General features: G+C 36.6%; 2 protein-coding genes and 1 pseudogene across 3 annotated transcripts in view; 1 reads left to right on the forward strand and 2 right to left on the reverse strand.

Moving 5' to 3' along the window:
• LOC126184800 (uridine-cytidine kinase) overlaps nt 1-16202 on the forward strand; it is a 130628-nt gene extending 114426 nt beyond the window's left edge. The window contains exon 7 of one of the 2 annotated variants that reach the window (XM_049927384.1): nt 11577-16202. In XM_049927384.1, the coding sequence (XP_049783341.1) occupies nt 11577-11701 (125 nt within the window). In that variant the 3' untranslated portion in view covers nt 11702-16202. The remainder of the gene's footprint in view (nt 1-11576) is intronic. The other variant, XM_049927385.1, reaches the window with a different exon arrangement.
• On the reverse strand, nt 7658-7775 carry LOC126185528 (5S ribosomal RNA; annotated as a pseudogene).
• A 5086-nt stretch (nt 16203-21288) lies between the features above and the next one.
• The window catches only part of LOC126183869 (lipase 1-like), a 295410-nt gene continuing 294306 nt past the window's right edge, over nt 21289-22392 (reverse strand). The window contains exon 8 of the mRNA XM_049926161.1: nt 21289-21930. Within this exon, the coding sequence (XP_049782118.1) occupies nt 21751-21930 (180 nt within the window). The 3' untranslated portion in view covers nt 21289-21750. The remainder of the gene's footprint in view (nt 21931-22392) is intronic.

The raw sequence follows: 22392 nt of genomic DNA on the forward strand, positions 1-22392 counted from the left end.
GACAGCCCATTCTTACTCAAGAGTGAAAACCATAGAAGGTAGTGATGTTGGATGCTGGGGTCTGGAGCAAAGATGACATTCTGACTCATCCCAAATACATTCCATCAAGTTCATGTTAGGACTCTGGGCAGGCCAGTTCATTTCACGAACGTTATTGTTCACAAACCATTGCCTCACAGATGCTGCTGTATGACAGGTTGGTATTTCATGTTGATACAAATAACTGTCATCATCTATAAAATGTTCCTTTACTGTACGCAGTACAAAATGCTGTAAAATGTGTTCGTAATCTTCTGCACTTAGCGTTTTTGTAAATGCAGTAAGGGAACCACACCCTAACCATGAAAAACACCTCCATACTGTAACACCACCTCCTACATTGTTCACTTTTGCCACTACACAAGGTAACATTCTCCAGGAATTCACCAAACCCAAACCCAAACTCTTCCATCAAATTTCCACAGGGTATAGTGTAATTCATCACTCAAAGTTACTCATTTCCAGTCCTCCACTGTCCAGTGGCATCACTCATTTGACTTTTAACAATAACCCTCCACAATGCTTGACAGTCCCTATCTGTCAGTACATGAGTTCTGCTTGGTCTTGGTTTAACTGTAGTTGTTCCTTTGCATTTCTGTTTTACAATCACATCATCAACAATCAACTTGGGCAGTTTTAGAAGGGGTGAAATGTCCATGATGGTTTTTGTTACTTAACTAACATCCAGCGACTAGTTCATGTTTGAAGTCACTGAGCTCTCCTGATCAACCTATTCTGTTGTTGCTGTTTCTCTACTGACAATCAGATAGTGTACACTTCACATTTGTTGAAAGATGGTTTGAATATTGTGGTTAATTGTGAGGGCATGGTATTCATCTTTGGTGCTTTTATTCTGCTGACCGACTTCACAACTGTGGACATGTTTGCTTGTAACATTTCTCACTCTATCCCATGTGTCATACTTCACAGGGTAACACAATTAAAGGATCACTTTTTCAAAAACCCCGTAATTGTCCCCCACTGCAATGCAGGAGTTTGAAATTTGGCCCAAAGGTGCCTATAACCTTCTTCTGTGATGGTACAAAAGCATGCTACCCTGTGATGACACACTATGGCTCAGAGATGCTTTAAACAGCAAGGTGTCGCCACATGGGATAGAAAGGCCACAGCTCAGAAGATTGAGTGAGGTGTAAGGTGGGATAATGAAGTTACATTGGCACCAAATACCAGCACAAGTTTGCCCATCACCACTGTGGATCTGTCACACAAAAGGGAGGTCATCAGATCCTCTCTTAATGACATTTCACCCCTTCTTTTGATGCAAATAGGGCTCAGGGGGTGGCATAAAGGGCGTCAGTGAAACTACCCCTTCCACTGTAGCATTGATTCCCACACATTTTGCAGTCAAATATGACAGTTCACTGTGTGATAAGCAACAGCCAACGTTTTCGACAATCTTTGACATTGCTGATGCCTCCTGGACATTTCAACACTTCTGCAAGGACAATGTAGGTCTGCAACCCTATTGAACACAAGTGCACCCCTTTGGAGTGTACTGTGACCACAATTTTTGCTCTGGTATAAAGGGTGGAACCACTAGTGTCTGTTCAAAGCCATTTGAGAGAATCTGAATGTGATCCAAAGCAGCAAAGGGTGTTTATGCTTTTTCAGCCCTCCTGTTTTGCGCCCTCCTGTGGCATGGTCATCAGGGAGTGCGACATTGACAAATGTGTGAATAAAATAGCAAAGAGTCCATGTAAGACTCATAATTCAGCAACAGTCTCAGTGTCATCTGCACACCTTTGTGAGCAATTGAAAAATATACCTGTACAGAAACAATCCGTGACAGATTCCTAGGCACCTGCAGGCTGGAAACCACTCAAGACATTTTACCTGAGTGGTGGTACACTGCTTCTGTAGCACATGTTTGTGGGCAAGTGGAATCTAAGGGGTGTCAAGGGATTTCCTCTCTCCATGTGCCTAGGAATCCATCATGGGTTGTCTCTGTACAGGTGCATTTTTAAAGTGCTCAGTAAAAGTGCGCATGTAGCACCAGGGTGTTGCCAAAGTGGAGGGTGGCATGTTTCAATATCACAGCCCCTCCCCCCCCCCCCCCCCCCCAACAATCCCACCATAGGAGAGCACAAAACAGGAGGACTACAAAAGCATAAATACCTTTTGCTGCTTCAGGTCATGTTGAAATTTCATCAAATGGTTTTGAAAAATCTGTAGCGGTTTCACCCTGTATGTAGAGTGAAAATTGTGGTTGTACTATATTCCAAAGTGGTATGATCATGTTTAGTGGGGTTGCAGGTCCATTATGTCCTTCGAGGAAGGTTGAATTGTCTGGGGCAGGGTGTGTCAGCAGTGTCAAAGGCTGTCAAGAACTTCACCCTGTTGTTCGTCACATTGCAAACTGCCATTCTTGACAGTGAAATGTGTAGTAATCAACTCCCCAGGGGTGGTTTCATTGACGTCCTTATATGACACCTCCTGGGGCCTTTCCATGTTGACTCTGAGTGGCAGGTGTCTGAAATGTTTTTCTCAGCCATCCATAAGAAAACTGCATGATTTTAACACTAGGCATCGCGGTTCTGACCTCCATCACAGAGGCCTAAAAGGAATGGTGAAATGTGATGCTCTCAATATACTTCAGCTTATCTCCTCACAAGTGGAGACAGCTTAGGTCTAGAATGAAACTTTCACTCTGCAGTGAAGAGTACTCTGGTTTGAAACTTTGTGACAGATTAAAAATGTTTACCAGGCCAAGATTTGGACCCAGAACTTTGCCTTTCATGAGGAGTGCTCTTACTGACTCAGCTATCCAGGCATCACAAATATAATTCTGTCAGTACCTTTCCTGTGCTTTCCAAACTTCACAGAACCTGTCGTGCATGCCTAGATGAATTAGTATTCTTGGAAGCAGTCTTCATCTCTGCGTAACTATTGAACCTGCGTCCGTTTGAACCTGCTCGTTATAGTCGAGCCTCAGTCTCCCTCTGCAATTTTTATGCCACACACTTCCCACCAGTACCAAATTAAAGACTCCCTGATATCTGAGAATGTTCTCTATAATGCAGTCCCTTCTATTAGTTTATTTATTTATCTTACAGCTCGAAACATGTATTTAACATGCATGGGCAATGTTATAATAATTACATTCAGATTATTGATACACAATATAAATAGATTACATGCTACTAAGTAAAATATCATTGAAGTATATTTAATATAGCATTCCTGAGGTCAAATCATGTCAGCACCATACTGTATGGGCACTTCAATACAAGCCATTTTTTTAACTCGTTTTTAAAAATTCTACCAGAAAGCTGTTTCAGGTTGTTTGGCAGAGAATTATAAAATATTGCTCCCTTAATGAATGGGGTATTTGTTGTTAGATTCAATCGTCTGCTCACCATATGAAAGTCTGATTTTTGTCTTGTATTGTAATCATGGATTTCCATATTCCTGTTTGTCACTTTTTTGTCTTTTTTCACTAATAATATTGATTGAAACATATATACTGCATAGATAGTCATAATATTAAACTTAATAAACAGGTTTTTACATGAAGTTCTGGGTCTTACTTTTGCCATAGTTCTTATTACTCTTTTCTGCAATACAAATACCCTTTTTATATTGTATTGGCTACACCCACCCCACAATACAATTCCATAAGATAGATGGGGATACACCAACCCAAAATACGCTATTTTTATTGCTTTGATATCTAAATATTGAACTAATCTCCTTAGTAAATATGAGGCTAGATGTTATTTTACCACAGACATGATCTATTTGCTGATTCCATGAAAGTCTGTCATCTATATATATCCCCAGAAATTTACATTCTGAACAGGTATTTTCCTGAATGTCCTCATTTAGAACAGTATTTTTATTTGAACTACTTGTCTTAAAATAAATTAAATTAGTTTTGTTAATATTGAACCTCAGGTTTTCTTTTTCAAAATGTGTTTGGGCTTTTTCAACAAAATTCTGTACCACTGAATTTAGGTCATCATTACTACATGCCCAGCAAACCCCAGAGGTGTCATCAGCATACATAGTAATACGATGACTGGTGTCTAATACTTTTGGGAAATCATTCACGTAGCAAATAAACAAGAAGGGGCCCAAGATAGAGCCTTGTGGCACAACAAAATTTATGTTCCTTATCTTTGATCTTCTTTTTGCAATTACCTCTCCATTATCATACACAACTTCTGTGCATTGTTGTCTATGTTTAAGGTAAGATTCTATTAAAAGCAACAGTTTCCCACTGACACCATTATAAGCAAGTTTACTTAAAAGAGCGCCATGATGGACCCTGTCAAACGCTTTGGAAAGATCTAAAAACACTCCTGCCGTTTCGTATCCCTCATTTATTTTCTCCATCAGACAGTGTACAAAGTGTACTGCTGCAGATATGGTGCTCCGACCACTTCTAAAGCCGTGTTGGAAATCTCCTATTAAGTTATTCATATTATAGTGCTCAATTAGGATTTCTAGCATTATTTTTTCAATTAATTTACCAAACACTGACGTTAAGGCAACTGGTCTGTAGTTCTGTGGTTGTTTTCTTTCCCCTTTTTTATATAAAGGTTTAACTAAAGCAAGTTTAAGTTTCTTCGGAAACACACCTTCTTCAAGTACACAATTTATTAGATGGACTAACGGTCTGGCTAACTCACCCTTGCATTTTTTCAGTAGAAAAGGAGAGAATTCATCCCATCCAGCTGATCTTTTATTTTTTAGGTTGTCAATTAGCTCTGTTACGTCCTTGATGGTTACTGTAGGTAGCATACAAGAGTCCCTTTCCTTTTCTTTATCATATTTAAACGGCCTCTCCTGTTTCATGCAAGTATCATTTTCAATAGCATCTATAAAGTAATCATTAAATATATTGCTAACTATATAAGGATCAGAAAAATTATCATTATGTATACTTAACTCTATATTATTAATTTTAGTTTTTGAATCCGTGTTCCTCATATCATTAACTACTGCCCAGCACGACTTTGAGACACAGTCAGAATTTCAGATCTGTTTACTAATATGTTCTACTTTCCTTCTCCTTACTTCCTTGCGATACTCATATTTATATTTTTTATAATCCTCTTTATATGAATCAAGACTGGTTTCTCTGTGTAGCTTATACATATACTCCATTCCTTCTTTGAGTCTTTTCGTTTTTTCATCGAGTTTTACACGTTTGACTACTGGAGGTTTATTTTTATTTACATTCATCTTCTTTGCCGGGATAGTAATATCAATATGTCTAGTTAAAATTTTTAAAAATACTTCCCATTTGCTGTCAACTCCCCTTTCTCTATAAACTGATTCCCAAGATTCTTGACCCAAAGTATTCTTTAGCAAGGTGAAGTTGTATTCAGAAAATAATCTTCTATTCTCAAATTTTTTGTTTTGTTTAAGTTTATTAAGACAACCAATCACTAATAATTGTCCTAGATGATCAGATATGTGCCCGTTTACAGTCTGTGCCGAAACAACATTTTCATAATTGGTCATCACGTGATCTATGGAACTGCTGCTTGACTCAGTTATTCTAGTGGGCACATGACCAAGTAGATCTTTAATATCATAGGATCTTATGCAGTCTTGTAAACCTTTGCATTCCTGGCTGTTGCTTAGTGTGTTTATATTAAAGTCTCCTAACATTACAATATTTACTGTATTGCCACCCTTGCATAGCTTCCCCAATACACTATCCAGTGCTTCCAGGAAAACCTCGAGATTACCAGAAGGGGCTCGATATATACCTAGCACAATAAGTGGGACGGATACAATCATTAACTTAATTATCACTGCTTCAAAGTCTTTCTCGATACAATAATCTTTAACCCATGATACTTTTTCTACAGAACTTATTAGGTTACATTTCCTTACGTAAGTAGCGAATTGCATCATAAGTTCATTTACTCCTCAGTTTGATTCCCAAATATTCATCTAATATTCAGTGTTCTTTGTAGCATCACATTTCAAAAGCATCTATTCTCATCATGTCAGCACTGTTTATTGTCTATATTTCCAAAGGTCTCTTTAATTTTCATACAAATGGCACATATCTTTCCCATACCTGCTCTGCCATTTTGTGTATTATGCCAGTCTCATTACCTGTTTGACTCATTACATTTTTATATCTCCTTTTTTCTTTAATGAAATTCTATATCTCACATTATCAGAGGATATCTACTGGGCCTTGTCTTTTTACCCATTTGATCCTCTGCTGCCTTTAATATTTCATCTCTCAGATCTGCCATTCGTCTTCTATTGTATTCTGCTCCCCTGTTTCAGTCATTCATTGTCTAATGCTCCTTTGAAACACATCCAGTGGTTCTTTCAATTTATTGAGGTCCCATATTCTTAATTTCTTCAGTTTTTTCAGTTAATCTGCAGTCCACAACCAACAAATTGAGACCGCATCTGCTCCTTGAAATGTATCGTAGCTTAAAATTTGATTTCAAAACATTCACTGTATGATTACGTAATCTATCTGAAACTTTCTGGTATCTCCAGGTCTCTACCATGTGTACAATTATCTTTCAAGATTCTTGAACTGTTGGTTAAATTGTGCTCTGTGCAAAATTCTACCAGCAGCTCTCCCTTTCATTGCTATTCCCCAGTCTGCATTCTCGTACTAATTTTCCATTCTTCCTTTCCCTACCACCGAATTTCAGTTACAATTAAGATTTCATCTTCTTTAACAATCTGAATAATTTCTTTTATCTCACTGTACATTCTTTCAATCTCTTCATCATTGCAGAGCTAGTAGGCCTGTATGCTTTGACCAATATGGTGAGTGTCAGCTTCGTGTCTTATCTCAGCTACACTAATGAGCTAACTGTGTCATTATCATGGAAAAATGGCTTAACCACAGCCAAGGCATGAAGCTTAGAAATTAGGAGACAAGTACAGGAAGAATTGAAGCAGTGAGGCTGAGTTGGGTATCGTGGCTGAGTAGCTCGTTTAGTAACAGCAAAGTTTCAGATTTGAGTCCCAGTACAACATGTACTTTGGTCCACATTGTTTTCCTTCTTGTGTAATTGTTTGACAGTTAATTGTGTGTTTAGAGGTGAGCTGAATGACTGACAACTCTGCTCATTCTTGTCCCAGATGTGTAGTTTTCAAAATCCCATTTGCCTGTCAGTGGGCTACCACGAATTTTGATGCACTGCCATGTGGCATATTGTGGCAACTACAAGATCTCGCATTCGTGATTACTTCCACTGTGTTGTATTGAATTTTAAATTAGTATACACAAAGTCACTGTAATTGACATGTCATTGTGATATGGCATACTAATACTCAGTTCATATCTTATTCCATACAAGGATATGTATTCTACCTTTCCAATTGGTTGGCCAAATTTGATGTTACTTTGTGAACATTTGGCATGTGTTATCACAAAATCCATCATTTCAGTCCAGTTATCTAAAATATCAAATAGTGTCTTTATTCAGAAACATGTCTGATAACTTCTTTGAACACTACATAGGCATCAGTGTATGTGGATATGGAGAGGCATGTGGTCAGCAAACCACTCTCCCGACCGTATGTCAGTTTACAAGACTGGAACTGCTACTTCTCAGTCAAGTAGCTCCTCAATTTGCCTCACAAGGGCTGATTGCACACTGCTTGCCAACAGCGCTCGGCAGACCGGATGGTCACCCATCCAAGTGCTAGCCCAGCCCGACAGCGCTTAACTTTGGTGATCTGATGGGGACCAGTGTTACCACTGCGGCAAGGCCGTTGGCCTACATCTGCACTACTACTTTACAAATCATGCATAAGTGCTTGGCAGAGGGTTTCTCAGATTCACTTTCAGACTGTTTTCAAGCATTGCACTCTTGAACAGTTTGGGGGAAAAAAAGAACACTTAAATCTTACTGTGTGAGCTGTGATTTCTGTTATTTATTACATTTATCATTTCTCCGTGTTTAGGTGGGAGTTGAAAAAATGTTTTCACTTTCAGCAGAGAAAGATGGTAACTAAAATTTTGTGAAAACACGTAGCTGTAACAAAAAAGCACCTTCATTGTAATGATTGTCATTTCAACTCACTTATTCTATCAGTGACACTCTCCCCTATTACAAGATAATACAAAACAAACTCCTCTTTCTTCATGCAAGTGGTTGAACATGATTGCTAGAAACGGAATTGTTTCATCATCATAGTCAAGAAGGAACCTAATCAGTACATATTCTGGATTGGAAGACTTGGTTTTGTTAAGTGACTTAAGTTGTTTCACTACACTGAGGATGTATACTTCTGAATAACTCATGTTGGCAGCTGTTCTTGATTTGAATTCTGGAATGTTTACTGCATATTCTTTTGTGAAGTGTCCATTTCTTTTTATGTTAAGTAAGTGGAATGATTAGCATATGGAAAAAAATTGATTTACAGCTGTTGAGATTATAGGAACCTTATGTTGACAGTAAAGGCCTCTCTAAGAACCATATCACAGTTTTCCTAAATTATACATGATTCTCATCATATTAGTCAACAATTCCTGAGGGTATTTTCATTCTGTTGTTACAACTAGAAGAAAATGGATGGAGCGAAAATACCCTCAGGAATTATAAGCAACTATGGACAATAAGGTCACACAAATGAAGAATATTATTCAACAGTTTGTAATCAGTACATAGCTAGTTCACATTTTTAGTATACACACCAGACTGCTATTTTTTACACATTTAAGAAAGTAATTGCTTTAATGTCACTTATGTTGGGGGAATATGGACAGATGCTTGAATTATCAGTTGTGTTTCCTGTCAGGGCTTGGCCATACAAAGTTATATGGGTAACCATGGAAAACAAATATATCACTGAAAATACTATATATCCAAAAACAAAGATGATGTGACTTACCAAAAGAAAGTGCTGGCAGGTCGATAGACACACAAACATACACACAAAATTCTAGCTTTCACAACCAACGGCTGCTTCGTCAGGAAAATACTATGAAATACTATGGAATATTAATTACATAGGAATGACATGTCTGGATAACTGTGCGTATTAGGATGCCACTTTCAAGATTTGGGGAGACGCACCAGCCCCATATCAAATCTGTTCATCAAATTAATGATGACGGGCGGTATTCTGGCCAGCCAATGAGGGCTGGTGTGCCGACCAGCCTGGGTATTGTTTTTAGATGATTTCCTACATCTGACTACGTGAATACTGGGTTGGTACTCATGTTCTGCCTCAGTTACATGATTCATGAACACTTTAAAAACATTCTCACACTTTCACTTAGGATAATGCAGATGGGGTACACAAATTATTCTGTCTGCTGAGGCAGGGTGCAGGGTGGGGGGGGGGGGGGGGGGGCGGCAACAGGAAGGGCATCCATCACTCTCCACCACTAAAATTTTAAAATCCAGATTAACTTCCCAGCCCCAGCAAGGCAAGGAAAAGGAAGAAGAAGATTCACTATGTAGGATTAAATTATTAGTCTATAGTTTTGAGACTGTAAACAGATTATTAACACTTTGGAGACTGAGGCCAAGCATAGCTTGGGACAGATTGCTGTGTTCAAATGACTGCACCCAAAATATGAAAAATAAATCTTGAAGCTTGGCCCTTTTTTTAGTATGTATAGCTCTAGAAGATGTATCAATTACACATGTGCCAGCAAAACTTTAAATAATGGCGCAATGACCAATCATTTTGGCCCAGTATTCCTGTAAGGTGCCAGTCTTCAAAATGTTAAAGAAGATGTATAAAAGAGAGTTGTTAAAAATAGTAAAGCTATAAATTTATTGATGAGGCAGAGAGTTTTATGGGATAGGATCTATATCTATCACAAACTGCCTGAATGATGTTTTATAACTCTGGCTGTTATTGGCTGAAGTAAAACTTCCCTTTATTTTGTTTCCATTACTGTACAGTTTTGGCTGTGGAGCCTCTTTCAAATGTAAATACATTCCATTCCTAGTGGTATATTGGGCCACTAGTGTACTAGATACACATGTTGCCATGAAGTATAATAGTGTGGCCTACTTTCTACAGTTACATTGTGATGTGTGAATAGATGAGTTTTTGAATTGACCCAAGTATGGTCATTCTGATGGATTGTACTTATGCATGTATGACATGGCTTCACAGCCATAACTGTACCATTATGGAAATGAAATTAAGGGGAGTTTTATTTTGTCGAATGTGGTAAAATGTTATCATTCAAAGAAGGGCCTTCATTCTGTTATTCAGACAGGCAGCCAGTTATTCTACAGATAGTGGCTATATTTACATATCGTGTATGAACTTAAATTAAAGAGCTATATGAATTTTGGAAATTATTTGCTTACCACATGGCTACATAACATTGGATTACAACAGTTTATTAGCTGTGGTTATGGCTTTTTACTATATAAATTGTTACTGGACATTTCAGGGGTGGTATTTTCACAGTTTTCTCAATTGAAAGTGTATGTGTGAGCTGAAAACTAGACTGTGTATCTATCTCATAGTGCCACTGACAGGTGTCTTTAAGTAGAAGGGATATCTACCAGTAGGCCATCATAAAGATGACATGGGCTTATTAAATAGCCAGTTGAGACACATAATGTGTCATATCTTTAAAAAAGCACCAGCTTGTAATGATATATGAGAGAGAGACAGAGAGAGAGAGAGAGAGAGGGAGAGAGGAGGAGAGAGGGGGGGAGAGAGAGAGAGAGAGAGAGAGAGAGAGAGAGAGAGAGAGAGAGAGAGAGAATTTTGGTTCTAAACCAAAAAAAACTACTATCTTGAATCATAGCATTTTGTTCAGGAGCCTCCCATGTGTGATGACGGTAGATGTGTTATGATACACCCTTAGGCCAAAAATCATTCCACAGACTATTAAAAATTACTTTACATTTAAAACTGGTAGAGGCATACAAATATTTAGGCACATTTTGACCAAAATAAACAGTATTGTTAAAAGGTGTGCCCACTGGCTAACACGACAAAAACATAAGCAAATAATAAAAGCATCTTCTCTCATTGTACTGCTAAACAGAAAATAAAATGGGAATGTGTAGGAATAAAATGTAACATTCTTCAATTACCTGTACAAAATTACTTCACTGGGAGATATACGGTATTCAAGAAGGCCAATAAGTGTAGAACAAATTTTTCTGGTACGTTGCTTGGGGATGTTTTGAAATTGTGGTTATTTGCTGCAGTCTGCAAGATGGGACATCATTTTCATCTGTCCATGTAAGACTTATACAACGTTTCACATTCAGTTAGTTGTATTCTGACAAATTTGGCAAAGTACTTACTCTGAATTTTGATGATTCACATTATTATTTTCCAAAACTGTTGTGTCTACCTATACTAATCATCATTATAACAAAAAAAATTATACAGAGATCCATCATTCACATATCACTCTTTTATTCCAAATGCTTTGATTTTATATGTAGTTTACAAAAAGTTACAAACAGAATTTCTTCGTGATCTAAAATTGGCAATATGTACTCTGATTACACTTTATAATATGAATGCTTTACTGTTTACTTTTTTGTGTTGGACATAAGTACTGACTTGCTCCTTCTTTCTTCCAGTGGCCATTGACTTAATTGTGCAGCACATTCGAGACATACGTATCAACCGACGTGTTCCCAGCTCTTCAACTCTCAATATCAAGAAGACTCAGACAACAGATGGTTATTTCACAAGACCTCACTGAAATTACTACAAAGACATTTTACAGATGTTATCTCTACTTGAGCAACGTAATTAAGTTACAAATATTTTTGGTATTTTACATAACATATCATTCATTCTCCTTTTTTTTCATTTTAAGGAATTCCTCATTCAGATTAGTTTAGAATCATTAAGTGTGTGTGTGTGTGTGTGTGTGTGTGTGTGTGTGTGTGAGAGAGAGAGAGAGAGAGAGAGAGAGAGAGAGAGAGAGAGATCTTGTGTATGTATTTGTCAAATAAGATCAAGATCTTGTAACATCTTACCATGTACATCTTCAAATCTTCAAGTCCTAAATGTGTACAAATTTTTGTTGTGGTTGAGAAGTTAGGAAGAAATGCCATTTTTTCCATTACATTCTTCGTTTGCCATGTTATTGCAAGTGCAATGAAAATAAGAATATATCAAACCAAAGATGATAGTTCCTTAATGTGTACTTACATTTTATTTATGCAATTCATTTACAACAACATCAGTAGCTGTCCTCTGCAAACCACTGTGTGCAGAATATACTTTTTATTGTATCATATGCACACTAATGGATGGAACAGTGGAACAATAACTGTTTATTGCCTCTATTCAAGCTGTTATTAGTAAAAGTTTTTCTTCATGATCCCTGTAATAACATTGTGTCCTGGGTGGAGGATTCTGCTCTAAAATCATCTCTTGGGGTTTCCTGACAACATTTTCATGAGACATTGTGCATTTTCATTTGAGGTCTATCAGTTCAGATTTTTCAGAAATCCAGACAATTCTATTTTTAATTACCCCACCAAGTGATGTGCACATTGCTAATTCTCTGGACTCATATTCAAGTGGAGGGTGTTGAAATCCCTATCTGACCATCCCAATTGTGGTTTTTCCATAGTTGCTTTACATTGCTTAAGGGAAGTGCCAGTATAGTCTTTTGATAAGCATTTGGTCAATTTATTTCTGTATCCTTGTCCAGTCTGACTGTTTACTCTGTCTCTAATGCTCTCCTGAGCAGGGTGTTAAATATTAATCTACCTAGCTTCCTTCCCTCCATCTAATAACATCAGTCTTGACAGGATGTTAATAAACTTTTTTTTCCTCGAGTCAATGTACCTTTGACAATTAAAATGGTTCAAATGGCTCTGAGCACTATGCGACTTAACTTCTGAGGTCATCAGTCCCCTAGAACTTAGAACTACTTAAACCTAATTAACCTAAGGACATCACAAACATCCATGCCCGAGACAGGATTCGAACCTGTGACCGTAGCGGTCGCGCGGTTCCAGACTGTAGCGCCTAGAACCGCTCGGCCACTCTGGCTGTTTTTGGCGATTCACACTGACCTTTGTACATTATTTCCCATTCTGTTCCAACATGGTATGGCTCCGACACATGTGAGCAGTATTTCAGTTCAAATATTTTATAACTAATCTCTTTTGCCAACAAACTGCATGTCTTCAGTATGCTACCACTTACACTGATCTTGTCATGTTTTTTACTTACCGCTGTATCTTTGTGAATGTTATATATATATGTTGCTAATTCCAGATATTTAATGTGATGACTGACTGCAGTTGTGACTTATGAATTCATGTAATCAAAGTTTACTACAGTTTATACAGTTTGATATTTCACAAAGCAAACACATTTCAATGTTTAGAGTCAGTTACCCACTTCTGTATGGAACTGTAATCAATTCCAAACAGTGAAGGAGGGGTAGGATAGGGGGCAGCAGTTGTCTGACACCTCTCCTCTACAAAAAATGATCTTCAAAAACTGAACACACATCCTGCATTGCATCATACACTGATATATTAGTTCAACTCAGTATCTGAAGAAAGGCTACTGATTAGTAGCATGTGTACCCAGAATCATTTGTCTTGAAACCTCAAAACTATTTTGCCATCCACCATTAAATTAATATCAGTTGTGCCTCCCGCCCTTCACCCTCTCACTTCATATCCTGACTACACTCTTGTGTCCATATCTCATAGGGTATTTGTGCAGTTTTTCTTGTCTAACATTTCCCTATAGATAACCAATTCTTCTTCTTTTTTTGTGCCTTTGTTCCGAATTGGCCCAGGGTTGGCATCATTAATTTAAGAGGTGGCTGGATGCCCTTTATGTACCACCCCTTTACTGCCCTGGATGGAATATGTATACCACAACACTCTCATGTAGTGTTATTCATGTGAAAGTGAGTGAAAGTTTTTGAAATGTTTGCGAATCATATAACTGAGGTACTTTGGTACAAGCCTGGTATTCACCTAATGGGACATGTGAAACTGCCTAAAAAGCACATGCAGACTGGCCAGCCCATTGACCCTCATCATATTCAGTCTGGGACTGGCACATCTGTCCATCCTGGAAGAGGTATTTCAAGATGCACAGCTACCTGAGAAGGTCTCCTCATAGATAACCACAAACTCTATAAAAAGAAATCTCAAATTTCAACTAATATTATCTATGAAGTCATTAAAAAATAACGTGAACTGTTATGGGTCACATCCAAAATCAGTTTTGTGTTTGTGGATGACCCTGTTGAAGATAAGGTGATATTTTCTGCGTTTCAGGAAATCCTTAATCAAGTGTAAATTCAGCAAGATGTTTCATACAAATGTACCTTCTTCATTATGTATTAGTCCAAAGATGAATAAAAATCTTTTCAAATGTTGACTCTAGCAGTGGCCATTAAGAGATCATGTATGAGCAGCATGAGTTGAGTTAAGCATCACATGAATGATATTTTTAGAAACCATGCTGATTCATCATGTGTGAACACAGAAGACATTCTTGATTAATGCTACAGACAAATCTGATTGATGTAGGGTGAACTGCATCAATTCTGTTGCCTTTTTTCTAGACTGCTGAGATCTCTGCTCTCGTCCAATTGCTAGAAACAGTTTTCTGCTCACAGGGTCTGGAGTAAATTATATTCAAGAGAAGACATAATTCAAGGGAAAGTTTTATGTAGAACCTCACAAGGATTTTGTTAGAATCTTAGTAAGTTTTAGGGAAATCTTGTATTATCAGTATCTTTGCTACTGAAATTGTTATATCATCTCTGCAATGTGGATGGTGGCAGTCTTTCTTGATTTCGTCTAATGTATAGCAAGTGTTACTAGTTTGTCACTGTGTGTGTTTTTTAAAATACTGAAGATAAATATTTTTATTAAAATGGATTAATTCTATAATGTTATCAGATTAGATGTGCCATATCAACAGTCTAGATCAGTTTTAGAATAGCTTGGATAACTGAACTATTCAGAAAGAAGTAATCTGCAACTGAAACACTAGTTACATTCCATAATGTTGATAAATGGCCTTTGTAGTGTAACAAGGATGAATTTAGTCATTGGATAGATTCAGTTATCTGACTTAAGTGTTGCAATACATAATCAATTAAACATATAGTTCTTTTAAAATTAGGTGTTTTGTTAATCTTTACAAAAAGTGAGAGAGTAGTCCTCTTCACACATACACACACTTTAAGTGCCTTAATGAACTTTGCAAAGGATTTTGTAAATTGTGCAGTGGGAGTTGTAAATTGTTCAGTGAGAGTTGTGAATGTGTGGTAAAATGTGTTGTTTCCTTAAGTGTGCTTGAAAAGTAAAGCTTTTGAGTGGCGATAAGGTGAGCTGTAAAGCTGATTGATAGCAGTATTAACTATATTATGTAAATAAAAAGCCATATTTGCTGTGATGTATTAAAAATGAGCCAAAGAAGCAGAGTAGTATTTATTTGAATGTAACTACAGCCAAGTCCTGTAGAGCGAGACTAATTTCCATAAAATTGCCCAGAAATATAACAAATGTTCTGTTTTGTACATTCACTGGAAATACTCTTAGGAAAACTAGTAATGTACATTTCCTGAACTAATTATCTAGTTTGTAATCAAGTAGAATGTTATTAAGATGTGCAATGTGAAAGTAACTTTGCTGTTAACGTCATTTTCTCGCTGTTATAATATCCTTCTGAGGTACTACCATTTTAATGTGAAATCTGTTCTATAATGTTATGAATGCATCATGTACAATGCTTGAAACCTGTGCAATTGATAAGAAAATTTTTGGGATGCTGATATCCTTCACATGGAAATAACAATTTTTTTTCAGTAAAAGTTCAAATGTTACATGTACATGAGTCACATTTTTGATATTTATAGAATTATTTTGCTTTTCTTTAGATTATTTTTAAATATCTGGCAGCAGTTTTAAGTATAAACTGAGACAGAGGGATCACATTCAATTTGAGGAAGCCACATTCATGCAACCCTCCTAAAAAGCATCTAAAGAGTAGTAACATGAGAGCTTACTGTAGATTTTTGTGTTGTGTCAGGAAAATGAAGTTTTTGTAATAGTTTGTGTGCTGTTTGTCAATTTCATTGTGTATACCCCAATTTGTGATATTTTTATATATTGTTCCATCTTTTGATTTGAGTATTGTGTTAATAATTTAGTGTTTTCTAATGTTAATAAGTTTGATGTTAAATTTATTACTGTTTTGAGTTTTATTGGATTAAAATTATGAAATACGCTTGTTACAAGCTGGTTTGCTTTTCACTATATTTTTCAATTAGTTGGCTCCTATTGTAGTACCTTTTGGGATGAGTCTACAAAGCATACATAACAGCAAGATAAAATAAGCATACAGACATAGATGAGACTAAGGAAGAATTTTTTTGCATAATTCTATATGAATGAGCAACTATGACCAGCTGTTTTATAAACATTAATTTAGTGCTTATTGAAAGCATGTTCAGTTCTGAGTGTAGATACATATTCTCACATGTTACTCATGTTCTTCAATTGTGTGTACACAGGTATGGTCACGAATTACTTGGCATTTTTTTGACAGCTATACTGCAATACACTACATAATTACCATAGTTCAGCATATATTTTATTAACTGAACATGTTCACCACAGTTGAGTTATTGACAACAAATATCACTGTGGGCCTGATGTTTTAACATAATTTTGTTCCAGATAATTTAGTAGTTTAGGCTACTAACAGTACATTTATATTCACTGTAAGCAGTTATTGACAATTATTTCCTCTTGTGTAAGTGCAAATTAAGCGCAGTACCACTGTGTTGTCAGTAGCAGTAATCCACTACAGACAATATAACTGAATTAGGAATTATTTCAACTTAACACGATACTGAACTAGACACCTGGAACTGTTGGTATTACTTCAGAATTATTAATGTTATTTGAAGAATAACCATGACAAACATTGTTCTATCTCATATGCAAGATATATGAGAGAGGTGAAGTGCCTTCAGACTTCAAGAACAATTTGTTAATTCAAAAATCAAAAAAGTCAGGTGCTGACAGGAGTGAATATTACCAAACCACCAATTTAATAAGACATGGCTGTAAACATATGGATTAAATGGTAGAAGCCAACCTGGAGGAAGATCATTGTGGGTCCTGGAGAAATATAAATACACTCAATGCAATACTGACACTACAACTTACCAGAAGATAGTTTGAAGAAAGACAAACCAACATTTATATAATTTGTAGATTTAGAAAAAGGTTTTGACACTTTCAACTGGAACTATCTATTTGGAATTCTGAAGTTATAAGGGCTAAAATAAAGGGAGAAGAAACTTTCAACTGTAAACAATATCTCTCGAAAGACAATGAAGGAAGCCTTCATTGTAATATGTGGTGGTGCAAATGACGTCGCACACAACGATGGTTTGCATGCTGTTAATGCCCTAAAATCTGCCCTAAACCATCTAAATGACTCAAACGTCATTGTTCTCGATATTCCACACAGGTATGACCTGCCTCAATTCTCGCGTGTAAACAGGGCAGCAGCATATACAAACAGTCAATATGCAGAAATTTGCAACCGTTACACAGATGTACAGATGGTTAACGTGCAACATTTTAGTAGAGATCTTTACACCACTCACGGCCTTCACCTCAATCGGCACGGAAAAAGTCACTTAGCATCCATTATTTGTGAAATCGTCGTAAATGCCATGAACAATGTATACTCAAAACACACACATTCGAAGAATGAGTGTTCCACAACACAAGAAGACTGCAGGAATGGGTATAGACAGACGACATTGGACAAATGGCTGCTGAAAACACCAGGTAAAGCTGATTCTTCCCAGGCTCCCAGTACATGGAAACAGACCAACCTGAATAAATGGATAGTGGAAAATACCAAACCCACTCTGTCAACTGATATTTATTTTAAGGGATAAATGTATAAGTGGTTCTGGTAGGGTGACACGTCCATCAAGCGTTCAACAATCCAAACTCACTTTCAAATTAATTCAGCAGAACTTTCAAAGTCTTGGCAATAAGCACAACGAGTTGGATACCATTGCAGCAATTGATAACCCTGATGTTTTAGTTATAAGTGAACATTGGTACACAGATGAGCTAATTAGTGTATGTGAGCCACTTTCCATGAACTTTTGCTCTGCCTTCAGTAGAAAAGAGAAACGTGGTGGTGGGTAGCTATCTTTGCAGCCAGTGGTAGTAATTATAGTGTAATAGATGTAAGTGCTTTCAGCATTGAGGGTGTAATAGAACTAGCAGCAATTAATTATAAGTGGGGGAAAGAGAACTTAATTATTATAGGCCTATACAGACCTCCATCTGGTAGCCTAGATAGTTCCTTTGATATTCTTAATGACCTGTTTGTTGACATTGACAGGAAACACTGCAATAAAAATGGCTGGGTTAACATAATACTAACTGGAGATATAAACATTGACTTTCTGTCCAATGACTGTGAATCTAAAAAACTAATGCTAATACTAGCTCAATTTAACTTAACATTTCTGATAAACGAGCCCACTAGAGAGGTCAATAGTGTAAAATCATGCATTGACAACATTACAACTAACATGTCCCACTTTACATGCAGTGCATCAGTTCTGAAGCTTGCCATTTCTGACCACCACGCAGTACATGTATTGATAGAAGCTGAAAATCTTCATGTCAATAGAAAAGAGAAACAATATGTGACAAAAAGAATGACCAATGATGACAATGTTAAAGATTTCAACAGTTTGCTAAAAAGCATACAATGGGGTGAAAAAAACAGCATTACTTTCAGTGAGTTTCATCAGATTTTTATTATTGCTTCAATGTCTCATGTCCAGAAATGACCTTTACAGTAAATGGCTGCAAAAAGATACAAAAAAATAACTGGATAAATCATGAAGTAAAAACAGCAAGAGAGAAACTTAGACTTTTCCAATATGCAATGATAAATAATAACAATAATAACAGACTAAAGGTAGAATTTAAGAACTATCAGGATTACTATAAAGATCTTCTGCTAGAAACTAAAAGTAAATATGTAGCCACAATGTTAAGAAACTCTACTAACACAGGTTTAGCTGTTTGGAAAGGAATAAATAGCTTTAGGGATTGTAAGGACAGATCAACAAGTGATTTTACTATAAACCATAAAGGGCATATCATGAAATGTCAATGTCAGATTGCAAATGTTTTTAATGAGTACTTTTCTTCTGTTGGAAAATCTGTCAATGGCCATTTTAAGAATCTTCAGGCATAGATATAGGGGCATTCCAATCAAACAAAGCATATACTTGGCCCCAACCAATAACAAGGAAGTCAAAAACATAGTAATGTCATTAAAAAATACAAAATCAGCAGGCTATGATGGATTGTCTATCAGTACACTGAAAAGATGCATAGACAACATATCTGATGCCATGGCCACAGCAGTAAATGATGTAATTGCATCAGGTTGTTTCCCAGATAGTCTAAAGACAGCACAAGTAACCCTGATTCACAAGAAAGGTGATAAATCTAAAATTGAAAACTACCGCCCCATCTCAATCTTACCTGAATTTTCTAAGGTAGTTGAGAAAGTTATTTATACTAGACTAATCACATTCCTGAGTCAACACAATTTAATATTAGAAAATCAGAATGGCTTTATGAAAAACAAGTCAACATCAGTAGCAGCAGCACAATTAATAGACAAAATAATAACGGCCATAGAGAACAAGGAGTATGTAACTGGAGTGTTCCTTGATCTAGAAAAAAGCTTTTGATTGTGTCAACATCACCATATTACTTGACAAGCTGCGGAACCTGGGTATCAGAGGAATTGGCTATGAGCTAATAAAATCGTATATGAGTAATAGAAAAAAAAATGTCTTGCTTAAAACAAACAGTGGGTCTTACAAATCTAAAATTACAGGCATCAAATATGGAGTGCCTCAAGGTTCTGTCTTGGGACCCCTTCTTTTCTTGATTTCTGTTAATGATATACAGTATTGTTCTCCTAACTGTACAAAAATATTGTATGCAGATGACACATCAATAGTGTGTAAACACAAAGACTATGAGAGTCTGGAGGTACAGTGCAACAGTGTAACTAATGAAATAGCCAAGTATTTTAATGAATGCCATCTAAATGTAAATGCTTCAAAGACTGCAATGATGGAATTTAAGACAAGGAAACAAATAGAATTTGACATGAAATTATCCATAGGAAATGCCATTGTAAAAAAGGAAAAATGGACAAAGTTCTTGGGAATTACAATCCAGGACAGCCTCAAATGGGACATGCATATTGATTCCTTAGCATGTAAGCTGTCGAAGAATGTGTTTGCTATAAATATGATTAGCAAATATTGTAAGGACATGGGTGTACTAAAAACTGCTTATCATGCCCTATTCTCATCAAACTTAAACTATGCTGTAGAAATATGGGGTGCAACAACTCAAGCCAACCTAAGTACATTATTAATACTACATAAAAAAGTTATCAGAATTATTTGTGGTGCCAATCCTCAAGAATCATGTCAGAATCTGTTCCCAAAATTAGATGTGCTTACCATTATAGGTGTGTACATATCGAAAGTTATATTGCTTGTGAAAACAATAAATCCAAATTTCAATTGTGACCTGCACCAATATGATACAAGGCAAAAGTTCAGATACCATGTAAATAGCCACAGAACAGCTTTATATGAAAAAAATGCACTTCATGCTGGGCTGAAGCTAGCCAATGCCCTACCAAAAAGTCTCACAACCCTTCCTACTAACAAATTAAAAGATCAGCTAAAAAGAATTCTAATTGAAAACCCTTTTTATTCTCTAGACGAGTATTATATCTGTATGAAAAGTGCTTCATAAGTATGTCAAGCTCATAGTTTTAAGTAACCTACAACTAATATAATGTTGATAAAAACAATATTTGTAATATCGTGATTGTATTCTACCAGACGTAAAATCCATCAAAATGTAAAATTTATTAATACAAACAAATCTTTAGTTTTTAATTTATAAACTGACATATTCAGAAGAATAATCTGTATGATGTCCTGAAACTGTATTATTTCTAGGGATTGTATTTGATTATTTGATGTTGAATAAATATTATTATTATTATTATTATTATATACAACTTGAACTGAAAAAGCAATGCTGTTTTAAGAACTGAAGGAAATGAAACAGAGGCAGCAACATAGAAGGGAATGAGACAGGTTTGTAGCCTATTACCTGTTTCATTCCAACTGTAGATTGAGTAAGCAGTAAAGGAAACCAAGGGGAATTTGGAAAATCAATTAAAGTTAAGGGAGAAGCATTTAAAACTTGTAAAGTGGATATGAGTTTGTAAAACTAGGAGGTGGATGGCAAAGGTTTATGTTAAAAACAACAAAAACACACTGTAACCAGTCACTAAATTTTGTCAGTACCAGTCTTTACATGTTTCAGACACCTAGCTCTGTCTTCTTATGATGATATTGAGCTTTGGTTTGTCAACATAGTTCTTATGAAATATACTCATATTAAAATGTTCATTTTGTGATGCAAATAATGTGCAACATATTTCGGGAAGCTCAGTTTTATTGTATTGATGGAATAATAAAGACCTACATAGACTTTCAGCCACACTCAAACAAAACTATTGAAACAAATGTTTACCATGTACATTGCATTAACTATTTACTGGTATATGAGACTGGCATCTCCCTGTTGTATAATCTGTCTGTATGGAATGGAAATTTTTATGGTGACTATAAAGTAGTTTTCTGTGAGCTTGCTACGGAGAGATGTTGGCTGCAATGCTGTGACGAAATCGCTGCATGACTGCCATGACGCTGCTGTACAGCAGGCTGAGCACCCGCTTGTGCAAAAGGAAGTCTATGTGGTTGAATGCTGTCTCCGGCACACGTTCGATTGACACAACATTCTGTAACTCCTTCGCCAGCTGCATCACACCCTGCCAACACAGACCACCAAACATGTACATCATCTGTGTACTTCAGCTCCACTCATGTTGGCGAAACACATTCTGAAAATAATTTACACTCTGGCACAATCTCTATAAGTGATCAGCACAGCTGACTACCATGTGGAGGACCTGGATTCAATTCCTCGTACTGCAAGGGGTTTTTCTTGATGGGACGACTGGAATGGGGTGCACTCAGCCTTGTGATGCCCACTGAGGAGCTACTTGACTGAGTAGTAGCGGTTCCAAGGTCAAGAAACCTGAAAACGATGGGAGAGCAGTGTGCCAACCATGTGCCTCTCCATACTGTATTTGATGATGCCATTGGCAGAGAATGACATGGCGGTTGGTGAGGCCTGAACTTTAAATTTTTTACAATAAGTTCAACTGCAATATAAAATTACTGGTTTTGGTCATCACTGGCCACCTTCAGGTCAGAAGACAGATGTAGTG

This window comes from Schistocerca cancellata, chromosome 4, assembly GCF_023864275.1.
Source record: "Schistocerca cancellata isolate TAMUIC-IGC-003103 chromosome 4, iqSchCanc2.1, whole genome shotgun sequence".
Taxonomy (NCBI): Eukaryota; Metazoa; Arthropoda; class Insecta; order Orthoptera; family Acrididae; genus Schistocerca; species Schistocerca cancellata.